At 41.1% G+C, this 22,201-nt stretch overlaps 1 protein-coding gene across 5 annotated transcripts in view; it reads left to right on the forward strand.

Annotated features, from left to right (window-relative positions):
- The window catches only part of CMSS1 (cms1 ribosomal small subunit homolog), a 430,734-nt gene that overhangs the window by 316,171 nt on the left and 92,362 nt on the right, over positions 1-22,201 (forward strand). Inside the window, exon 1 of one of the 5 annotated variants that reach the window (XM_006143549.3) lies at positions 15,509-15,662. The exons of the other annotated variants lie outside the window; for them this stretch is intronic. Within the exon in view, the coding sequence (XP_006143611.1) occupies positions 15,608-15,662 (55 nt within the window). The 5' untranslated portion in view covers positions 15,509-15,607. Of the gene's footprint in view, positions 1-15,508; positions 15,663-22,201 lie in introns of those variants that run through there. 5 annotated transcript variants of the gene reach the window in all.

The following is a 22,201-nucleotide window of genomic DNA, read 5'->3' on the forward strand; positions in this document are numbered from 1 at the left end:
AGATAGGTCTCATAAACATTCCCTTAAAAACATACAAATATTTGTGCCTCTATCCATTTTTCTAGTCTATTACAAAGCCAATTTAGTAGATAATGTTTTCTTCTCCCAGAGATTAAAATTGAAATAGCCTGTAATTGAAGCTCCCAAACAGGATTCATTTTAGGGTGGCAGCGTTCAGTCCCCAACACAGGAAACACATACAAGCTATAGGAATTTAGGCTGGTAATATTTGTGATAGATGTTTTTGAAAATTCATTTTACCTCCCACGAAGGCTTTTTGGGAGGATCAAGTACAACTCATATCTAACAACTTCGTGGCTTACAAGTAAGACTGTGGTTAAAATGTGAACTAATTCTGGGGCAAAAGGGACTTCCAGGAAGGTTCGATAATCATTTAACAGAGTCAAGGGCTGTGAGATTAACCAGTTGTAACCTAAAACACAGCTCCTCTTATACACCCTTAAACAGTACTGACAAGGTATTTCCTGGAGATGAATAACAGTCTAGCTTAGTGGGCTGAGGGCAGGTCATTAATCTGTACACAAAGGGACCCTGGAAGGTAGAAATGAAAAACAATTGCTAGGTCAAGATGATGTGATCCCTGGAGATATTCTGAAAGATTACGACCTTGCAGAAGGCCTTACAAGGTGCTTACTACTGTTCTCACTTTCTCTCTCCACAAAGTACATCTCAGCCTCGGGTTTTCAGTCTCCTAGGATACAATTAGGTTTTTTGAAAATAGCACGGAATCTCTCCTTTCATTAAATGAAGCCCCTTTTATCAACAAGCTTCCTCTTCCCACATAAAACAGAAAACTCGTCATCTCGGAAATCCTTTATTTCACGTAGCTTCTGACCATCAGATGGTATGAACAGAGCTGTGCTTGGTAGTCTAGAGGCCAAGATTGTAAGAATAGGCCTCAAGGGATTTTACTTAGACAAAATATTCATACGTGTTATATTAAGATATTTAAAAAACAGGCCATTATTGTCAATGGTAGGCTTGGATGGATGGAACATTCAGGCACAGAATCAGATCAGTCAATCAGAAGGGGCTGACTTGCCAAAAATATACAGAAACAAGTCAGTACACGTAGAATACCATTCGGAGCAGAAGTGCGAGCTTCTGGACTGCGACTACTCTCCAGAGATACACACCTGAAGATGGTCATGGAAGTTCAGTCCTTTTGCAGGCCAGCCTTGCTTGACCCGTTCTGCATGTAGGCTGATATGGATGTGCTACAAGGACCCTCCTACTTAGCCAGATTTGTTAGTCTCAGGATTATGCAAGGAATAGCATGACCTCTGGGGCAGAGAGGACTCCAGTGGATATGGGGAGCAAATGGCGACAGACGATCCGTAGCCCCGTGTCAGACAACTGCCTAGAAAAACTCACCTTGATTCATCACCAAGGTACAGTTGAGAGCTGGAAGATGATCTAACTTTGTGTGGGGGCATCATCTCTTGTAACTACCTGTTCCTGGTGAAGGTGAAAGGATCCAGAACCTTGCACCATTACCTGGGCTGGAGCCCGTTGCTCACCTTTCTCCTGTGAACGCACTCTTCCTTCTAATTTCTCTCTCTCTCTCTCTACCTCTCTGTCTCTCTCTCTCTCTCTCTTTATTTTTAAGAGAGATTTTTGCGCTTGCCAGAGAAACAGAGAGAGTTCAAAAGCGAGAAACCACTTTCTCCCCGGTGGTTTGGCCACACTGCAGTCCCTTCTCTTCCATTTTTCTCTCAGGATCTTGGGCACACACGCACACGCGTGTGGCACAAGTTTTAAGCTACCGGGTCCAGGACTCTAACCATGGTCGACTACGTGGGAGTTAAGCGATGTAACCACTATGCCATCTGCTGATCCTTCCTTCTAATTTTTAGATGAGTTACACCCAATAGGTTTACTCAAGTGGTGACTGACTGGTTGTTCTATAATCCTAGCCATGTAACACATAGTAAACACATGTTTTCATATGTTTATAAAATTTAAGATGCTAGAGGTTATTTTGCTGCTGAAAACAAAACAAAAAAATGCTGGAAAATGAGTAAGATAGCAGAAGTAAAACCAGGAAAATTGTTTTCTGATCAGTAGTATAAAGGGTAGAAATGCAAAAAGCATATTAACATGGTGACTGGCATTTGCTACTAACACGCATCTCCTCGAACTGAAAGCGTTAAATTCTCGTAGATTTCAGGACACTGCCAAGAGATGTCAGTTCGTAGCTACCAGTTCACACTGACATGGGGCTCCAGATCATCTGCCGCCATTTACTCCCGTCTCCCCTGGAATCCTTCCTGCCCCAGAGGTCATACTATCCCTTACATAATCCTGAGACTTAACAAATCTGGCCAAGTAGGAGAGTCCTTTAGTTGTAGTGTTATAAATGCAGATGAAAATCTTTATATTTTTCATACCATTAAAACGAACAAAAACTCCTTGTTTTATATACAGACTAGTTCCACTGGACCTAGGTGAATCTTTTGAGTTCTCCTTGCAGTTGAAATGGCCTTGTACAGATGAACTACCCAGAAGTAGATGGGATGTAAGAATGGAATGATGGACTGAAGTAACTGGATTATTTAGGTCCTGATTGCAGTTGTATGATACCATCTGGGAAAATGACTGAGTGCCTGTGGATGTGAGGTAGACTATAGTTTTTCTCTGTTTCATAAGCATGGTAGCCTTTGACACTTTGGTAGTAGAATTCCTGGCTCCTTTGCTTGCTTTGAGAGCGACAGATGCACAACTGTGTCACGATTTGAACGAAAGCTTCCCATCTTCATATTTGCAAGTTTTGAAGGCATCAGTAATCTTTCTGATACCTGACCTAACCACTTCATGATAGGATAGTAAAATTTGCTATTGTGTATGTACACATGCTGTCTTTCCAAATCAGGAAAGAACAAATAAAATCCTTTAGAAAGTGCCTTATTTAGAAGGAGTAATTCAATGCTCAACCCTTAACATTTTCCCAAGGTACTCGTACATAAATAATTACAGCTAGACAGGAAGAGTCATTTCCCATTCTAGAATAATTTGCACATATTTAGGAATTCCATCATCTCCTCAAAATCCTCTGGGCTGTGGGGCCATAAATTACCACTTTTTGAATATGGAACTCCCAATACATGATTTAAATTTTATGGTAGAAGAGAACAAGTGAACTGAAAAAGAAAGAAGAAAGAAAGAAACAGAGGAAGGAAGGAAGAAAGAAAGAAAGGAAAAAAGAAAGAAAGAGAGAAAAGAAAAGTTACTTGCATAAGGCCAGAGAATATTAGAGAAGGAAAAAGATACTTGTACTTTCTTAACATCAGTCAAGAAATTTCTGGTTTACTTTCTGGGGTTTTTTCCTTAGTGCTGAAACCACAAAATTTGACACCTGTCTGTAAATGTGTAATAATTATAATAGCGGTTCTTAACTTGCATCCCAAAGAAAACACATTATTCAAATGCCTGTTCCCTTGATTTCTACATATGATTCTACCCCAGGACCTTTTTGTGTCAGTGGCCCAAAGTTTTTTGTTTGTGTGTATTCAAGGTCTGGTAGGCATTTATCAGTTTCTTAGAAAAGCCTAGCATACCGAACTTTTGAGACTGATTTTTTTTTAAATTTGTTTTCTTTTAGAAGTTTTTGCTATAGGGCGTGCGTGCTCGCCAGACAGAGAGAGACAGAGAGACAGAAAGCGAGAAATCACCCCCTGGGGGGATGGCCACGCTGCAATCCCTTCTCTATTCTCCTCTCGGGATCTTGGGCACGCACACACACGCGCCCGGCGTGAGTTTTAAGCCACCGGGTCCAGAATGCGAACCGCGGTCAACTACATGGGAGTCCAGCGACATAGCCATTACGCTAACTGCTGGTCCCAGAGACTGATTTTATTTTAGACTCAATCTATAGCATCATGATGGGAGTTTTCTGTCCTATTAATACTATAATAATATTTATAGCTCCTGATTCTTGAGCTCTATGTTCCACTAACTGTGCTCAGTACCTTATATTTCTTGGGTACTTCTCCCAATAAAGGCGGGTAGAGTTATTTTCTTCCTCTTACTGCTGAGGAAACTTAGGACTTCGAGAAGTTAAGTAGTCTGTTGCAGAACACACAGAACTGTCATTTGGAAGCCAGTGGCACCATCTGGAAAAACCCATGCTCTCAGGCATTCTGCATTGTAGTGATGAACACACCACTTACTGGTTCCGTTCCAGCTTCGATATTGTTCAGTATTCATGTATTCCATTCCAATGCCTGACTCTGTTCTAGAGTTTCATACTGTCCCATATCCAGATGCTGTGTTAATTCTAAGATCACATTGGTTTATGGGACCCAGGACAGTACCAGGCACATCATTTATTTGTTACAAAGATAAGTAAACAAATGAATAAGTCTGTGTCCCTTGCAAACATGGCCTGAGTCATCATCTTCTGTGATAACCTGGTCCTGAGCATGTGGCATGACAGTTGTAGGCGTCGTTTTTGATAGACAGTGGGCATGCAATGTCTACCTGACTGCTAAAATCAGATCGTGTTTTCCTATTATTGTGTATTTGTCAGAAACCAACAGTCCTTGGCCAATTTCTTTTTTTTTTTTTCAAATTATATATAGTTGGGCACAGTTGTGTCTTGTACACTACAGAGTCCTTTACAAAAATCTTAGATCGACAGACCGGTCTTCAGTGTCGTCCAGCAGGATGGGTTACTATAATATCTCCTTCCCATTTTCTCCAACGTTATCCTTTAGTATGGCTGGGAATTGTTTTTGTGATTTCAGACCCGAGGTGGCCTCTCACAAGTACTCTGTTGGCCACTGTCGTCTGCGTGTCCCCGTCGTGTCCATAGTTCCCATAGTTACACCCAGTACACTCGTGTCCGCCACAGCCACTACAGTTTTGATCACCCCCGTAGGACTGCTGTAATTTCCCTATCCTTGATCATAATCGTTATTAAATCCTTGGTTCCATTTCTGGCCTGACCTAGCCACGACCCCTAGGACCGACCACCTCTTCCACCAGCTGCCGCACCTCTTCCTCCTTCCGTGGTTGTTGCTGCAGCCCTTCCACCCTGATTTCACGTTTCCCAGAACCAGCTGGATGGTATCTGCTTTCTGATCATTTCCTTACTGGTTCTTCGTCTGTATAGATGATAAAACAAAACCCTCTTCTTTCATTTGTTTTTGTATCCATCGGAAGTTTAATATTTTCAAATCTCTCTAAAGGCTCTTAAATATTCTTTTGTTTTTCAGAAGTGGGCTCAGTCCACCCACAAAGAAAAAAAGAAAAAAAAAAAACCTCTTTGGAAGGTTCTTTCCCTTTAAAAAACTTCAGCCCTTTTGAGTCTATCAACTCCCCATACAGTTTGTGTTCTTTTACTTCCAAAATGTATCTCTAGCAGCATCTTGGAAAAGCACAAATCCAAATCCTCATGCTCCCTCAGTGACTGGATCTGTTTTAACTGTGCAGTCTACAACTTCCCCAAATCTTCAGTCAGATCTTTCTTGTTGGTATCCCAGCCCAAGCCTTCAATAAACATGTCAGCAGGCATCCTGCTGATTCCTGCCCAAGCTGATTTTGGTACCTCCGCAAATTCTGTTATTGTACTCCTCCACCGCGTGACACCGCGTCCTCCACGGCGTCGGCAGGGGGCGCTGGCGCGCAGTTGGGGTCCCGGCAGTGGTGACGGTGCCTTGTATGGAACTGGACTTCAAATGGCGGCGAAAGAGCTGGCCAATTTCTCAGCATGATGTTGGCAGGCAGATATTTGGAGTCTTTTGCATAGTTTATCTGCCCCATAACTTTTGTATTAAACAATACTATTGTGACAAGAATAATTAGAGTTGAATTTCCCAAGATTCTGAAAGTTGCTCTGTTTTTTTCCCCTGCAAGAATATAGGTATATTTCTCTGCCAGGAATCTCAGGCCTAATTTCTTCATCTATAAAAACAAGATGCGTAAACAATACCCCTCATTTTTCAAGGGTTCTTTTTCCTCTGTTTGTTTTAGTATCCTAAAGTAATATTTTCCAGTAACTATTTGTGCAAGAACTGCAGTGCACCTACACCAAAGCAGAATAATGCTGGTTGAAGTTCGCGGTGGGAGCCTATCAATACTGAGCCACACGAATGTTTAAAGTCTCCTTCGTACACAGCAAAACACGTCCTTCATAGGATGTCCAGTTCTGCACATTTTGACCAACCCACACAGTCACGTAACCACCATTACAATGAAGACATAGAGCCAGTTCCTTCACCAAAATCCTCCTCCTCTCCCTTTACAGTTACCCTCCCACCCTCTACCCCCCACCCAGCCCCAGGTGCGGGCAACCACTGATCTGCTTTCGTCCCTATGGTTTTCTGTGTTCCCGTGTCATATAAATGGGCTTGTTTAGCATGTAGCTTTTTGACTCTGGGTTCTTTCACTTAGCATAATGCAGTTGAGGCTTGTCCATATTCTCGTGTGTCTCATTAGTATTGCTGAGTAATTCACTATATAGATGTACTATAATTTATTATCCATTTACCAGCTGAAGGTCATTTGGGTTGTGTCCAGTTTTAGGCAATTATAAATGAAGCCACTATAAATATTGTGACTTAAAATTTTAAAGTTAATGCTCCATTAGTTACCTGTTAGAGTGAAAAGCATCGAAATCAGGAATAATTGAAGGAAGAAATAGGCACTGCAATTTGCATTTGCAGACAGGTTTCCCTTATGACCTCCCCCTCCCAAATCCAGAATAGAATTCTCAATGATTTCTTTACCCCTACCTGCCTTGAAAATGTCAATAGCCATTTTTGCCCTTGTTTGGAAAGGAAAGATTAGAAGATGCCATCTGGAAGATGTCATTTGTTTTGGTAGCCCCAAGAGAAATGAAGTCACAAGTAGAGTCTTGGCAGCCTTAGGAACTAGAAGACCAGTACTACAACATTTCATAGGACATGTCACTATTTCTCCCTTCTTCCCCTACAAACAAATTAAAAAATAAAGCAACCTCTATCTAGTCTATAGCAAAACGTGTTTGTCCTTCCTTACTTTGACCATTCAGGTATGGTCTTATGCCCTGCCTCTCACCAGTGTCCATGCCCTTAATCAATATCAAGCAGGATTTTGCCCATACAAAATACTATAATTCAGAAAAGCTCTGAGTGTGGCTTTTCTTTGGATTCCACAGCCCATTTTACAGGGATTGTTCTGCTCTACACATGGATCATCTTGACCAAGTAAGACAAATGTATGCAGAGTGTTCATTGGTCTCTTTAGGTATTTCCCAACAGTTGTGAGGCTGCTGACATCCCGTAGGCCGCTGTCATGACTGAGTGCTACTCAGAGTGTGATTGGCAGGCCTATCCTGTTCTGTAAACTCTTACTCATCTGCTGCAAGGGAAGTCAGAAATTGAGAGTAAAAAGTTAGGAACTTCTGCACCAATTTTACATTGTTGCAATATTCCAACATGTGATTGTTACTCTAGCAATTAATTTTTATTGCAGTCAGTGATGCATTGACTATAGAAAAATGTTGTCCTATGCCATGGGTAGTTGGAAAGAACAGATTTAGGGTGTAACAAACTCTACCTTACATAGGATGTCACCTTAAAATGCAGATTCTGATTGTAGAGTGGAACCTCAAATTCTTCATTTCTTACACACTTCCAAGTGATGCCAGTGCTCCTGATCCACCAGCCAAGTTAAAGGAGCAAGAACTCAGTGGCCTTGTATGCTTTTTGTTTCTCCTTTAATTGATTTAAACACACATACTGCCCTTGTTAAAGGTTTTTTTTTAATAAAGCAAAACTTAGGTTGTTTTTTTTTTTTCAAAATAAAACTTTACATTCTTTTGTCTGTTGAATCTTGCTTCTCTTTTCCCCTCCCACCCACCTTCTATCACCCTTTTTCTACTACCCACTCCCCAACCTTACAGTCTCTAGTATCTGCATGTATCAGATTTTCAGATCTTTCCATTTCTGCCACAAAGTGCAGACATTCAGTGCATATTGAGTGGGGATGTACAGTGTGTTTCTTTCATAGTCTGGCTCATGTCACTTAATATTAAGTCCTCTATATTCATCCACTTTGAATCAAATAATAGGGTCTCGTTGTTTCTTATGACTGAGTAACATTCTATAGTACATATGTGCCATAGTTTTTCAACCCAGTCATCAGTTTTTGAACACTTCGGTTCATTCTGTGTCTTAGCAGTTGTGAATAATGCTGCAATAAACATAGAGGTGCAAGTGTCTGACTGTATGTTTTCTTCTCCTCTAGGTAAATACCAAGGGGTGGGATTACTGGGTCATGGTAGTTTTATTTGTAAGTTTTTGAGGAACCTCCATATTGTTTTCCACGGTTAGAGTTTTAAATAGAAGATAAAACAATAGAATATGTCTATAATCTTTGAATGTTGGTTTTGGTTGTTTTCAGTGGGGAATTGGGTAATTCATGCTACTTCGAGGTTCAAAATGACACTGTTATTGTGACCTCAAATCTCTTGGTAAAGGGCGAAGCTCCATACATAGATGATTCTCTGACCAAACCCCTCCCCACCTCGCTCCCTAAACAAGGAACCTGTCATGGGGACAGTGCTCCACAATGGGGATTAAGACACCTGGTTGCTTATGTCCTACTCCTGTAGCAGTAAATCTCCATAATTTGATAACTTCAGATTTGTGTTCTCCTTCTTTTGGGATAATTGACTGTCCTAGTTTCCCCAGGAGAGTCTAGCACCTCAGGAAATCCCCCCATGCCAAGTATACCAGACAGATGCTTACCCTACTCCCTTTTGTTCTGGAGTTAGATCTCAAGGAGCAGATTCCAGCAGCCCTGCTTTCCTAAATCTCCCAAACAGTGCAATCGTATCTTTTGATCTAAGAGAATGGACAGCTCTCATTTGAATGCATTGGGTATGTGGTGGACTGTCACAGACAGAGTTTCGGCAGACCTAGAAAGATCCACGTTTTGAAGAAATCTGCAGAGACTTGGCTTAAATATTTTGTTTACATTTACCAGTTTATTATAAAGAATAGTACAAAGACCAAAGATGAAAAGATGCACAGGGCATGGTATGGGGCAAGGGGTGTGCAGTAAAACATTTTAAAAGAAATGATTTTTTTTTTTGTCTTATGTTGTTTTTGGTTTTGTTTCAACTTTATGTGCCTTCAGGGAGTACAGTGAGTGTCAGAGAATACCTTCCTATAATTGTCAAAGTGCAACTGATAAGTCACAGTTTGATACTATGAAACAATCCCAAATATTCTTAATACACAGTGGTGTTCTTGTCAGCCGTATCCCAAGCATAATAAGTAAATATAGGGTTAGACTAATGGGTATTAGCACCAACACTTACATATTGCCCTAACTAGCCAAATGATATTATTTATTATTTCATATTTTTAGTCAAAATTTTGGTAAACAAAAATTATGCTAGACAATGTCAGTGACATTTTTTTATTCGATTCCTAATACTTTTCATCTTAATTGAAAGCACAAGTCTCCATTTTTATTACATGCTTTTCTCCCCTAATACAAAGTTATTTTTACATTGGTTGGAAGGAAATACAATGATAAGGTTTTAAAATTTGAACGAGGAGCTGCACCTGCTTAGGATCTAAAACTGAGTAGAAAAACATAAGGCTTAACCCCACATGCTCCCTGATCAAATGCAAACACTCCTAAAATAGCTTTTGGTAGAGATGTTAGGAGCAGCTGAAGCAAGGAGTCTGTGTCCCTGGTCATAACCTCGCAGACTCCGAGGCAGCTGCCTCTGTCTCTTTCTGTGTCAGGCCAGTAGCAGCAGCTCTGAGAGGCACAGAGCCACCTTCACTTTGCCCACTTTGCCGTCCTCCCCTAGATTCCAATGTCCTCATCAAGAGCTTGTGCCTAGAGACAGCACGAAGATCTGTGACATCTATTTCAACCTACAGACAGGAGAAGAAAGTCGCTAAAATCCTCCAAAAAATTACAAGGAACCTTAAATATGGGTATACCAAAAAATACCAGGAAGAACATAAAATAGAAACGAAGTCCCGTGTATTTGCATGCTTGTAGCTGACATTAGACTGTCCTAGCTCTGTGTGGGACCCTCTGCAATGTTAGCCTTGCTGTCTTAATTTCTAACACATCCATTTATTCTCAGAGTCCATCAGAAAGACCTTCCTTCGCTCAAGACTTCTCAGCTCTGTGGAGCCTCACTTATCACTTTCCCATGGAGAGAATTTTTCCTGTGATGTTCTCTCTCTTCCTGCTCATGATAAACTGCTTCTCCACAGGGGCTACTTCACCTTCTACCCGAAGTGGGATCGGGGCTAGGTGGACAATTAATCTGATCTGATGTGACATTTCTGCTGCTAGGCTGGTGGTACTAAGCAACATTTTAAAATTCCATTTGCATTTGCATGTAGTAGATACACTAATATACTGTTCCTATCCTAAATACTCACCAGTTTGTTTAAGATAATAAAAAGGGGGTGATATTATTTTCTTTTTCATTCTTGTAACTCAGAATAATTTTTTATTTCATTACAACAGTATTCAGAGTAAGCTCAAGTTAATCAGCCCAGTACCCTACATTCATTATTCTACCCAAAAAGAAAAAGGTAGTAGCTTGTATATCTTTTAAGAACTAAACTGATTTTTCAAAGGCCGTGGAGAAGAACTCTAGGGTGAAAATTAGAAGGGAAATGGAGGCAAGAATATGATGAACTGTGAGGAGGCCCGAAACTTCCTTTAGTCAGCAGTTTCAGTTTGTTGATACTCCCTTCAGGCATAAATGTTTGAAAACTTTGTGTTAAAAACTGAAAATTGGTAACCAGCAGTTGGCGTAAGGGCCATGTCGCTGGACTCCCACGTAGTCAACCGCGGTTCGCATCCCGGACCCGGTGGCTTAAAACTCACGTCGGGCCCGTGTGCGTATGTGCCCAAGATCCCAAGAGGAGAATGGAGAAGAAGGAATTGCGGCGTGACCATCCCCTCTTGGGGGGTGATTTCTCGCTTTCTGTCTCTATGTCTCTCTCTGTCTGGCGAGCGCACGTGCCCTATAGTGAAAATCTCTCAAAAAAAAAAAAACTGAAAATTTTTCTAGTCCTTTTTATTTTTGTTTTAACTAAAGTATGAGTTTATTTTTGGTGAAAAAAAAGTTCAAATCCACACATAGCTTTTTATATTTTTTCATTTTTAAATTTTTAAAAAATTTCTTCTTCACATTTAATTATCTTACATCTCTGTAGCACACAATAGGGTTTTTCTTTTTTGTTCTTTTTTTTAAATTTAATTTTATTTTTATTTATTTTATTTATTTTTTTACATTTTTTTAATACATTCAATCACATTATTTAGCTCACAAGGTGTTCCTTTCAATATGTGAACATTTCTCCCCGGTCCAGTTGATCAAAATATAACAATACTACCTCCCTGTCTCAATAATGCTATCTCTGTATCCCTCCTCCAAATGTTCTTCCCCAGGCTCCACTCCTCCACACACACCACATCTGGCATTCACACCCATCTATTGTGTTTGTACATCCTTTAGCCCGTCAGTTTCAGTTATAGAGTGCGGACACTTGGTATAAAGTGGGGACATACAGTGTCTCTCCTTCATAGCCTGGCTTGCTTCACTCAGCAGTAAATCTTCCATATGTTCAAACACATGCATTACACTACCACCAAATCAAGGATATTACCATATACATCTTTTCCTTTAGAGAACTTTACTTTCTTGTATGTGTTAAGTATTTCCTCCCTAAGCTCCTCCCAACGGACCACCCCTGCTATCTACCCCACTCCCATAGTGTCCAACGTCCATACCTGTCTTCTCTATGTTTTATCTTCAGGCCTTCCGATTTCTGTCTTAGAGTACAGACAAGTTCTTCTTTTCAGAAATTACAAGGCTGTGCATCAGAGAGAAATGAACTAGGCTAGTCCCTTAAACATCCAAGGCCAAGTTTGTCCCTCAGCTAAACAGGGAATTGACAGGACCTGCCATTCCTTTCACACAGGATGAAGCGAGTGCCTGATTTGTGAGTTCCATGAAAATGTGAAACATCTCATAGGTGTAAAATGATGTTGTTACATTTAATGCCAGTATAAAAAGTGTCCTCAACTGAAGTGAGAAGCCCAGTGCTGCTACACTTTCATTGTGGGGCTCGGCGATTGTCTGGGTCAAACAGGTGAGCTGGAAACACCTTAATCTTTTGTCAGATTTGAACCGTAGATTTCTCTATGATACAAATGTTGTCTAATGCCTAGGGACTTTCTGTCGACTCGATTTGAAGAAGCAGACAGTATCAGTAAGACTCTTCCATCTTAACATCTACAGCTTACAACAAAATGTCAGTATCCCTCAAAGAAGGCTCAAGTGTCTGCACTAAAACATATTCCAACCTGATTATTTGATACTGAGTTGTCCTACGGAATTATCTCTACATCCTGTAAACACCAAATAACCCTTTTTAAAGTGGGTGTGGGGAGAGGGGGAGGGGGTGTCTGATTCTTTACCGTAATCAGGAATGAGGGAGAAAATCCCAGGTAGGCAACACCCACAGGGGACAGGTTCCGATCACTAGGAACTAGCCTCTCTGTGCACATTCCCACACTCAGGGACTGTTGTTCATTTTTGCCTCATTCACAGTCATGTCCCCAGTAATGTGAGTGGGGCCTGGCACAAAGTAGGCAGGCTCTCGCGTTGTTGATGAATGAATGAACAAATGAGCAAACACATTAAGCTCTCTTTACTATAAACGTTTTCCCCTTAGGGACTAGCAGCTGGCGTGGTGGTTAAAGCAATGAATTCCCACATGGCCATCCATGGTTCAAGTCTTGGACCTGGGCCTTGAAAATCACTTGGGGTGTGTGTGTATGTGTGTGTGTGTGTGCCCAAAATCTCAGGAGAAGAATGGAGGAGAAGGGATTGCAGTGTGGCTATCTACCCTGGGTGGTAGTTTCTCACTTTCCCTTTCTCTCTCTCTCTCTGGCTAACATAAGCATCCTAGGGCAAAAAATGTAAAAGAAAAAAGTTTTCCTCTTGATTATAATGAAAAAAATTACTTTTACCATTTATTTTTAATGTGGCTACTAAAACTTAACATGATATAATTGTTTTGTATTGAGTCTCTATTAGACAGCATTACTCAGCATCAATGGTTATTAAGTTCTAGTAGTTCTAAGAAAAACAAATCAACTAACATTTTCCTTTTAAATGTTTTTAGTACAACATCGTAGAAAGGCAAAATCATATTTCTTTGGTTATGAGATTTTTGCTGTGGTTAAGACAGAAACTATATGGGCTCCATTCTGAAGAAAAGCGTACAGGGCCCATTACTTTCATATTTTCCTCATCATTGGACCGGCCCAACTCTTGGCAAGTTGCAATGTCAGTCTCCTACAAAGGTAATCTAGCAACTTCACCATCATCGTGAAACCACAGTAAAATATCTCCATCTCCAGAGACAGTGCCACTACCTAAGACCAATTCTTGACTAAAATTTTTTACTTAAATCAAATTTAAGCAAAAAAAAAAGACAATTATAAATGCACTTTAGGGGAAGATTAACTCTAAAAATAAATGTGTACTCTTTTCTAAAAATCCACACCTTTCTTGCCTCTGCATTTTAGAGTATTTTTGCATTGGCTCTCTAAGCCCTAAACCCCCGACTTTGGGAAACTACTTGGAAAACTCTCATCAGAGTAGACCTCTCTTAATTACCCCACATACTGGCTTTACAAGAGTGGAAATAGTACATGAAAATTCTTGCTTGCTTTAGAACTCTTCAGTAACAAACAGCTCTTACAGTGTTTCTGCTATTTGTTAACTACACATAATAGGAATTAGTGTCAACTGATAGCTATAGAGAATTATTTACTTAGGATATTTGTTTCAGAGGGATAGCTGATTGATAAATTGGAAAGTGTCATTATAGGAAAAGTGTTTTTAGCTGTAGCTAGAGGAACTCTGCCGTAATGTAAGTTCTTTCCAATATTACACTACAACACGCTCTTCTTTATGCAAGTGGAACACGATGTGGAACGTGGTGAGTGTAGTTAAGCAGCATCTGGCTCGTACCGCTATCCTTCCTGAGACTGGCAGAGATACCGAGAACAGAAAGGAAGGTGGTCATCAGTTGTTAAGAAAAGAGAATGATCGACTATGTCACAAGCATCTTAACCGAGCACACATCTCTGTTAAATGGAGCTCCTTTACCCAAAGCTACAACATTGAATAATGTTCCTTTGAGCAAGTACAGTGAGCAGAACGTGTTCTGGTATCATTTGCAGCAATTTGGCATCATTTCCCATTAAATTGACATGTGCTATATCCATGGATAGCCAGTCATGATCTTTGGGATAAGTTACAGAACAAATTCCTTTCTTTTTTCTTTTTTTAGTAATTTGCTAGAGGGCACATATGCTTACCAGAGAATGGGAAAGTGAGAGAGCTCCTGACCCCCGCAAGCAGGACGGTCATACTGCAATCCCTTCTCCTCTGTTTCTCTTCTCAGGATTTTGGTCACACATGCACATACACTGGAGTATTTTTCAAGCCACCTGTCTCGGACTCAGACCACACTGTCAGACATCTGGGATCTAGCCGTCTTAGCCACCACGCCACTGGCTACCCCAGAACAAATTCTTGATAGGTATCATCTAAGACCTTTCAAAAACTCTTCCTCAAAAACCTGCTCCTGTTTTCTGGACTTCCCTCATTCATGAAATCTTACATCAAAGAAGTGTGAACAAAGTAAAGGAAAACGAATACAACCCAGTTGCCATTTTAAGACGTTAGTTTCATCTACTAATTTTTCCATGCAAAACAAGCATTCCTTCTCTCCAATGTCGCCAACCCAATAGTCTTCTCCATTTTCAGCACATGATGATGATTTGGAAATTACATATGGATCATTCACATCAGCTTACAAAATTGAGCTATTAACCAAAAATGTCATTTGCCCAAATCTGCTTTTTAAATGTTTATCCATTTGTCCTAAGAGGATAACAATACAATTTTTATTTTGGTTTTATATCATGCCTACCAATTTAGCATAACTTGCCTAGTGTCAGGATATCTCCTCTATTTTGCAAGCAGCTCCTACTTATTTTAACCTCAGAGTCATCATCTGTCAAAAGTTCTTAATCATACCTGAGATTTACTGCATTCCCTTGCCTGGCGTCCAGAAGATCCTACTTCTGGAGAGCAGCGTGGGCAGTTCCCAGCTGGTAGATAATACAGAAACAGCCCAAAGCCTCTGTGCAGGTTTGGGACTCTTAGCTTACCGTGCAGGTACCTTGGCTTGGTCACGCCTGGTACTTCTCTCTTCTCATCCCCACCAAAATCCAATAGTGGAGTCCAGAGCCCAACAACAATGTTTTCTTCTTCTCTTTTTGGACACCCTCTCAGTTTTTGTTTTGTGGGCTTGAAAGCAAAAGAGAGTTCGCAACCAGGGGCCAGTGATAGTTCTGCAAAGAAGAGGCAGTGGGGAGCCCAACACTGACGGGGCCCAAACACTAAATATAACCGTCTTCCCTCTCTGGACAGTGTCCTTCATACTCTGAAGGCAGGCGACTTAGCCGAAACACTCGCCCCACAGCTCCCGGTGTCCACAGAAGAGAGGGTCTAACTGGACTGGCCTGCAGGATGAGGCGACCCAGAAGCCAAGAGCCATCTGCGCAGAGCAGACAAGTAGAGGCAGGTATAGGCCAGTGAGCGTGTGTGTGTGTGTGTGTGTGTGTGTGTGTGTGTGTTTGCATGCCTGTGCCCAGCAGCTGCTCTCCAGATTAGGCGACACCACGCTTTGGCAGGCAACTCTGAAACACTCTCTTGGGTAATTTTAAATTCATGTGCACATTTTGGCTGAGAGTAGAAACCTCCCCAGCACAACCTGGGTCCCCCTCTCTCCTCTGTTCCTGCCCCAAATACGCTGCGAGCTGCAAACAGACAGCAGCACCATCATGGAGCAGATGCCCAGTTGAATGTTAAATGGCACCTCAGTTTGTACCCTGCAGCCATGAACTGATGCAAGCTTTGTTTGAGATGTAAGTAACAAGGGCATGACCCCTTCGTTGGCAGCCATAACCCAAGGCACTGTAGACATTCACTATTATTAACACTGTGCTGAACTTTAGCTTGAATGCCTGCCTATTCCATTTAATGTCACAGGAAACATGAGAGCAAACTGCTGAAGACACTCTAGAGCAACATCCAAAAGTATGGTGTATTTATCACTATCATTACTCAAGATATTGCTTTATATTATTTAGGTGTTAAGAGAAATATCATACTTTAGATGGCAAAAAATAAAAATTGAAGAAAGTGATTTTCTTTCTTTTCTAAATTTTTTTGGAGATATTTTTTGCTATAGGATACATGCGCTCGCCAGAAAGAGAGACAGAAAGCGAGAAATCACCTCCCAGGGAGCATGGCCACACCGCAATCCCTTCTCCTCCATACTCCTCTCGGGATCTTGGGCACACACATACACACACCTGGCATGAGTTTAAGCCACTGGGTCTGGGACTCAAACCACGGTTGATTATATGGGAGTTCAGCGACATAACCATTATGCCAACTGCTGGTCCCAAAAGTGATTTTCTTTAAGTGGTAATACTTGTTCCGATTGGGCAGATGGGCTGAGTGAGAAGGAGGAGCTTGTTCATGTGTTCGGCAGGTGTATGTTGCAGCCCCAATTGGGTATCAGGTCGCCTACCAGACAGGCCTGCCACCTGCGAGGTGCTCAGTTTGTGCATCATCTTAATCCTCACAGTACCCCTTTAATCCCATTCCTGGTATCAAATGAGAAAACCAAAGATCAGAATAATTAAATAATTTCCCAGGGTCTCACAGATGCTAGATACCAGACCGGGGGGATCCAGACTTGGAGCTAAGTTTCTCCAAAGCCCATGCTTTTTATTTTTCATTTTTAATGTTGAAATAATTTCCAACTTACAGAAAGTGGATAGAAGAATAAAACAAAAACAAAAACAAAAACAAAAACCTCCCCATATGCTCTTCAGCTGAGTTCACCAATTTTTAACAATCTATCACATTTGGTTTCTCTCTCTCTCCTCCCCTCTTTCTCTTCCTCTCCCTTTCCCTCTTCCTACGTGTGTGTGTGTGTGTTAACTGCTCACTATGTGTCACATATTTTCTGAAAGGCAGACATAGACCTTATCCTCACAAATGTCTAGTAGGTTTTTTTTTCTTATAATTACTATTTATTAAGTCACACCTCATGGTAGCACCACTTTAAGCATTTTATGTTACCTAATTGTAACTCAGTAGCTAATGGGAGAAATAGTATCTTTTTTCCTATTTATTAAATGAAGGAACTGGGCCAGCCAGGTGGTGTAGTTAAAGGCACTGGATCCCACATGGCCGACTATGCAATTCAAGGTCCTGATCTGGTGGCTTCAAAAACACATTGGGCATGTGTGCATGCATGCTCAAAATGAGAGGAGAATGGAGGAGTAGGGATGGCCATGTGGCCATCCACCTTGAGAGCTACTTTCTCACTTTCCCTTTCTCTCTCTCTCTCCTCTCTCTCTCTCTCTCTGTCTCTCTCCAGTGAGCACACAGTCCTGATAGCAAAAATTTAAAATTTTTTAAAAGAAGGAACTGATATTTTGAAAGAGTAAATAATATTTCAACATCATTATGAATTAATTAGTGAAAGACCTGAGATTTGCATTTAGTTTGGTCTCACTCCAGAGCCAAGCTCTAAATATTAATGCTGTATGAGAACCAGTAAAGCAGAATTGTCTGTCATGGTAAATTCCAGAAGGAATCATGATTTTCTTTTCTTTTTCTTTGTGCAAGAGGACATATCCATCCAAGGCCTAGCCACACCATAGTCATTTTTCCTTCAGCTCTTCATCCCATCAGGATCTTGGGCATACACACCTGGTATGGTTTTTAAGCTGCCAGGTCTGGGGCTCAAACCCTAGTCAGCCATGTGGGATCCAGCTTCCTCTGCACAGCACCAAATTGCTGCACTACAGGGCAAACCTTTACCAAAACTCAAATGCAAACTCTCCTATAGAACTGCGCTATCCGTATGGCTATTAAGTACATGATATTGGAGCTGACTTGAATTGAGATGTGCTGTAATTGTGAAATGCACAGTGCATTTCAAAGACATTAGAAAAAATGTAAAATATCCCAATAATTCTTAAATGGATTATATGTAATACTTTGAATGTATTGGATTAAATAGAATACATTAGATTTTTTTTTTCACCTTCACTTTAGCCAAAAGACGGAAACAACCCAGTTGTCCTTCAGTAGGTAGATAAGCCAAATGGAGTATATACATAAAATGGAATATCAGTTGGCTTTAAAAGGGATAAATGTGACAACCTGGATGAAGCATGGAAAATTATGCCGAGTAAAATAAGCTATATGTGAAAGGGCAGACATTGTTAGGAGTCCACGTAGATGAGGTACTTAGGCTTGTCAGATTCATAGAAACAGAAAGTTAAACAGAGCTACCTGGGGCTGAGGGGAAGTAAGAATGGGAGCAGTATTGAGTGGGCGGAGTTTCATTTTCAGATGAGAGAAAAGATCTGGGGGTAAATAGTGGAGAGGGGGGACACACCCGTGTACTTGTACTTAAGACCACGGGCATGGACACTCAAAAAGGGTGAAAAGGGCAATGTCTTCTGTATATTTACCACAGTCCTTGAAAAATTATTTCACCTTTTTTTTTTTTTTACTTTTTCATGTGACTAGTAGGAAATTTAACATGATTTATGTGTCTTGCATTTTATCTCTATTAGATATAATTTCTATATTTTTATATTATTAATACAGAAAAATAAGTTATGTCAAACTCTTCCCCTTTCATGTGACATATTTAAGAGATTCTGAGATCCCATCATGGGCACCTCCTGACCAATCAGCTTGAAAAGAGTTAAAAAATGATAGTGTTTCACTTAAAATCATATTACTGACTGAGACCAGCAGGTGGTGTGGGAGTTCAGGTGCTGGACCTGGCAGCTTGCTCTCTCACTTTGGAGAGAGCACATGACCACAGTTTGAGTCCTGGACCTGGCAGCTTGCACTCTCACTTTCCCTCTCTCTCTCTCCTTTCTCTCTGGTGAGCACATGTGCCCGATAGCAAGTTTAAAATAATAGTAACAATAATAATAAATAAAAGTAACTAAATAGATTGTTAAGCCCTATTGGTGATATCTATTTGCTATAAATATAAGTAACTTTATGAACTATCCACTTGTCATTTTAATAGCTCCTTATTTTCCATCTGCACGGTATCCCTTTGGTTCTCTAACCAAGCACTCCTGTAATTGTTTCTGCTTCTGTATGTCCCCAAATATAATGATTATAGATTCCATCTCAGTTTAGGCTTCCTTGGGGCCATGGAAATTACATTAGTCCATCAATTAAATCTTAAAAATTAAGCCTGAAGGACAGTATTCTGTACCCTTTCTATCAGTCTCCACTGACGTGGGTATCTGCATGAGGAGGAGATGAGGATGTGACTTGGAGATATCGTCTACAGACAACCAAAGAGCGTGAGAGTCTGTGTGGACATAGGCAGAACAGATTGTCTAAAGATGTCATATTCCCACAGATTCGTGAAAGACGAGTAAAGAAAGGTAATCTCAAGAAGTATTTCTAATCTTTTGATGGTCCTTTCTTCATTGACTCTCAGAGCCTCAATTCCAGCTTCCATGAGGGTTTTGCAAAACCCTTTTGAGAGGATGGTATCTTAGTTCTGTTTTAGCACTAGTATTGTGGGAGTCTGTGAATTGATAAATATGATGCAGGGAAGTCTAACCTTGTGTTTTTACTAGATATTTGCAAATAGTTATACTGCAGATGTCGACGAGGTATTAAGAGATACGGAGTGCCAATTCTTGAAGATATGGTGATGCTTAATATTTTTTTTTTTGGTGATGCTTAATTTTAATCCATTCTTTCATTCTGTCAATTATAAAAAGTATGTGGGTTGGGAACCAGCAGTTAGCGTAATGGCTATGTCGCTGTACTCCCACGTAGTCAACCACGGTTCGCGTCCCGGACCCGGTGGCTTAAAACTCACGCCGGGCGCGTGTGCGTGCGTGCCCAAGATCCCGAGAGGAGAATGGAGGAGAAGGGATTGCGGTGTGACCATCCCCCCTGGGGGGTGATTTCTCACTTTCTGTCTCTATGTCTCTCTCTGTCTGCCTGGCGAGTGCACACACCCTATAGTGAAAACCTCTCAAAAAAAAAAAAAAAAAGAAAGAAAGAAAAAGTATGTGGGTTCTCAGTAGCAGAGCAGGACCACAGGACAGCAGAGACATTGTCCTCCGGGCTTGCATACCTTTTCTTAACTCAGATCTCAGGTCCCATCCTTCCCACTGTCTGCTCCCCACTCCAGATGCACTATGTCCCCCATGGTGCTTCCAAGTCCCCCACCTCCCGAGCTTAACCACACTTTACCCTCTGTCCCACGTCACTGCAATGACTGGTGTGTTTGTCTCCCCCACACTGGATGGGGACTTCTGGAGTTCATTTTGCAACTTCCAACCCTGTAGTCTCAGCCCTAGCTCATAGTACACAATGCATTCATATTGAAGGAAGCATCAGACACTTCTTTCACCAAGTGAACGAAGGACAAGAGTAGCAACCTTCAATTAAAGTAATCTGACCAGCATCTCAAGAAGCTGGAAGGTAGGGAACCAGCAGTTAGCGTAATGGCTATGTCGCTGGACTCCCACGTAGTCGACCGCGGTTGGCGTCCTGGACCCGGTGGCTTAAAACTCATGCTGGGCGCGTGTGCGTGCGTGCCCAAGATCCCGAGAGGAGAATGGAGGAGAAGGGATTGCGGCGTGACCATCCCCCCTTGGAGGGGTGATTTCTCGCTTTCTGTCTCCCTGTCTCTCTCTCTGTCTGGCGAGCACACGCGCCCTATAGTGAAAACCTCTCAAAAAAAAAAAAAAAAAAGAAGAAGAAGAAGATGGAAGGTAAAGAAATAAGAAAATTACACATATTGAGCCCATCAGTTCTATTTAAATTCCAAGGTTTAAACTTTTATCCTAGTAGACATTTTACCAACACCAAAATCGACAGATTTAAATTTTACATATTATTCTCCTTAGAATGTTCCCAAATGGGTGGAATTAATGACTAACATCTAACAACAAAAGACCTGGAAAGTCCTACAGAATAGAGAAGTATCTCCAGGTAAACAAGTCTATTTAAGAACTGGTATAATGAGGAGAGCCTTCCTTTGCAGCCTACCTGTTGGCAGTGTTTTGGGATAATACATATTTTAGAGCTTCACATTTTTCTAAAGTGAAAATGATCATAACAGTTTAACTTTTTTTAAAATGAGGAAAACATATTCTTGACCTCTGAAAATTGTTGTTGCAAAAAATCTGTACTCTCTGGCTTCCAGTGCCATTTCTTCATGTACTTCAAGAATGCCAAAATACCAGGTGACAGCTGTTTTAGCTCTGAGACATTCCTCAAGTGTCCTATTTTGATGTCATTATGTAATACTCTCCTCTTGGCATAACTATCATCACCCAATAGCGTGTTGATAGAGAAGAGAGCTTCATAGCTCTCTGCACATTCACATCCATATTACTTTTCCAAATAGGCACTGCTTCTCTGAAAACTAGAGAGAAAGAGAAGGTCCACTCAAAGTGGACCCGTTTTTTCCTCCTGGATTAGAAAGTTCCTTTATGAACAGGAAAATAAATGATTAGACATCTTTCTCCCCACTTAGTCCTTCTTCTCTTTAAAAACGTTATTCATGGAGGGACAAGCAAATGGTGTAATGGTTCTGTCATTGGACTCTCCTTAGCTGAACATGGTTCAAGTCCCGGACTCGGTGGCTTAAACCTCACACAGGGTGCATGTGCATGCATGCCCAAAATCTCGAGAAGAGAATGGAGGAGAAGGGATTGCAGTGTGGCCATCCCCCCTGAGGGGCGAATTTTTGCTTTCTTTCTTTCTCTCTTCATCACTCCAGTGAGCACACACACTCTATAGCAAAAATTTCTTTCTAAAAAAAAAAAGTTATTCATGGGCCATCAGGTGGTGTGGTGGTGAAGTCGTTACACTCCCATGTGAATGATGACAGTTCAAGTCCCAGACCTGGAGTCATGAAACACATGCCAGGCACATGTGCTTGTGTGCCCAAAATCCCAAAAGGAGAATGGAGAAGGGATTGCAATGTGTCTGTCCTCTGGGGATGATTTATTGCTTTCTCTCTTTCTGTCTCTT

Source organism: Tupaia chinensis, unplaced genomic scaffold (assembly GCF_000334495.1).
Source record: "Tupaia chinensis unplaced genomic scaffold, TupChi_1.0 Scaffold000100_1, whole genome shotgun sequence".
NCBI lineage: Eukaryota > Metazoa > Chordata > Mammalia > Scandentia > Tupaiidae > Tupaia > Tupaia belangeri.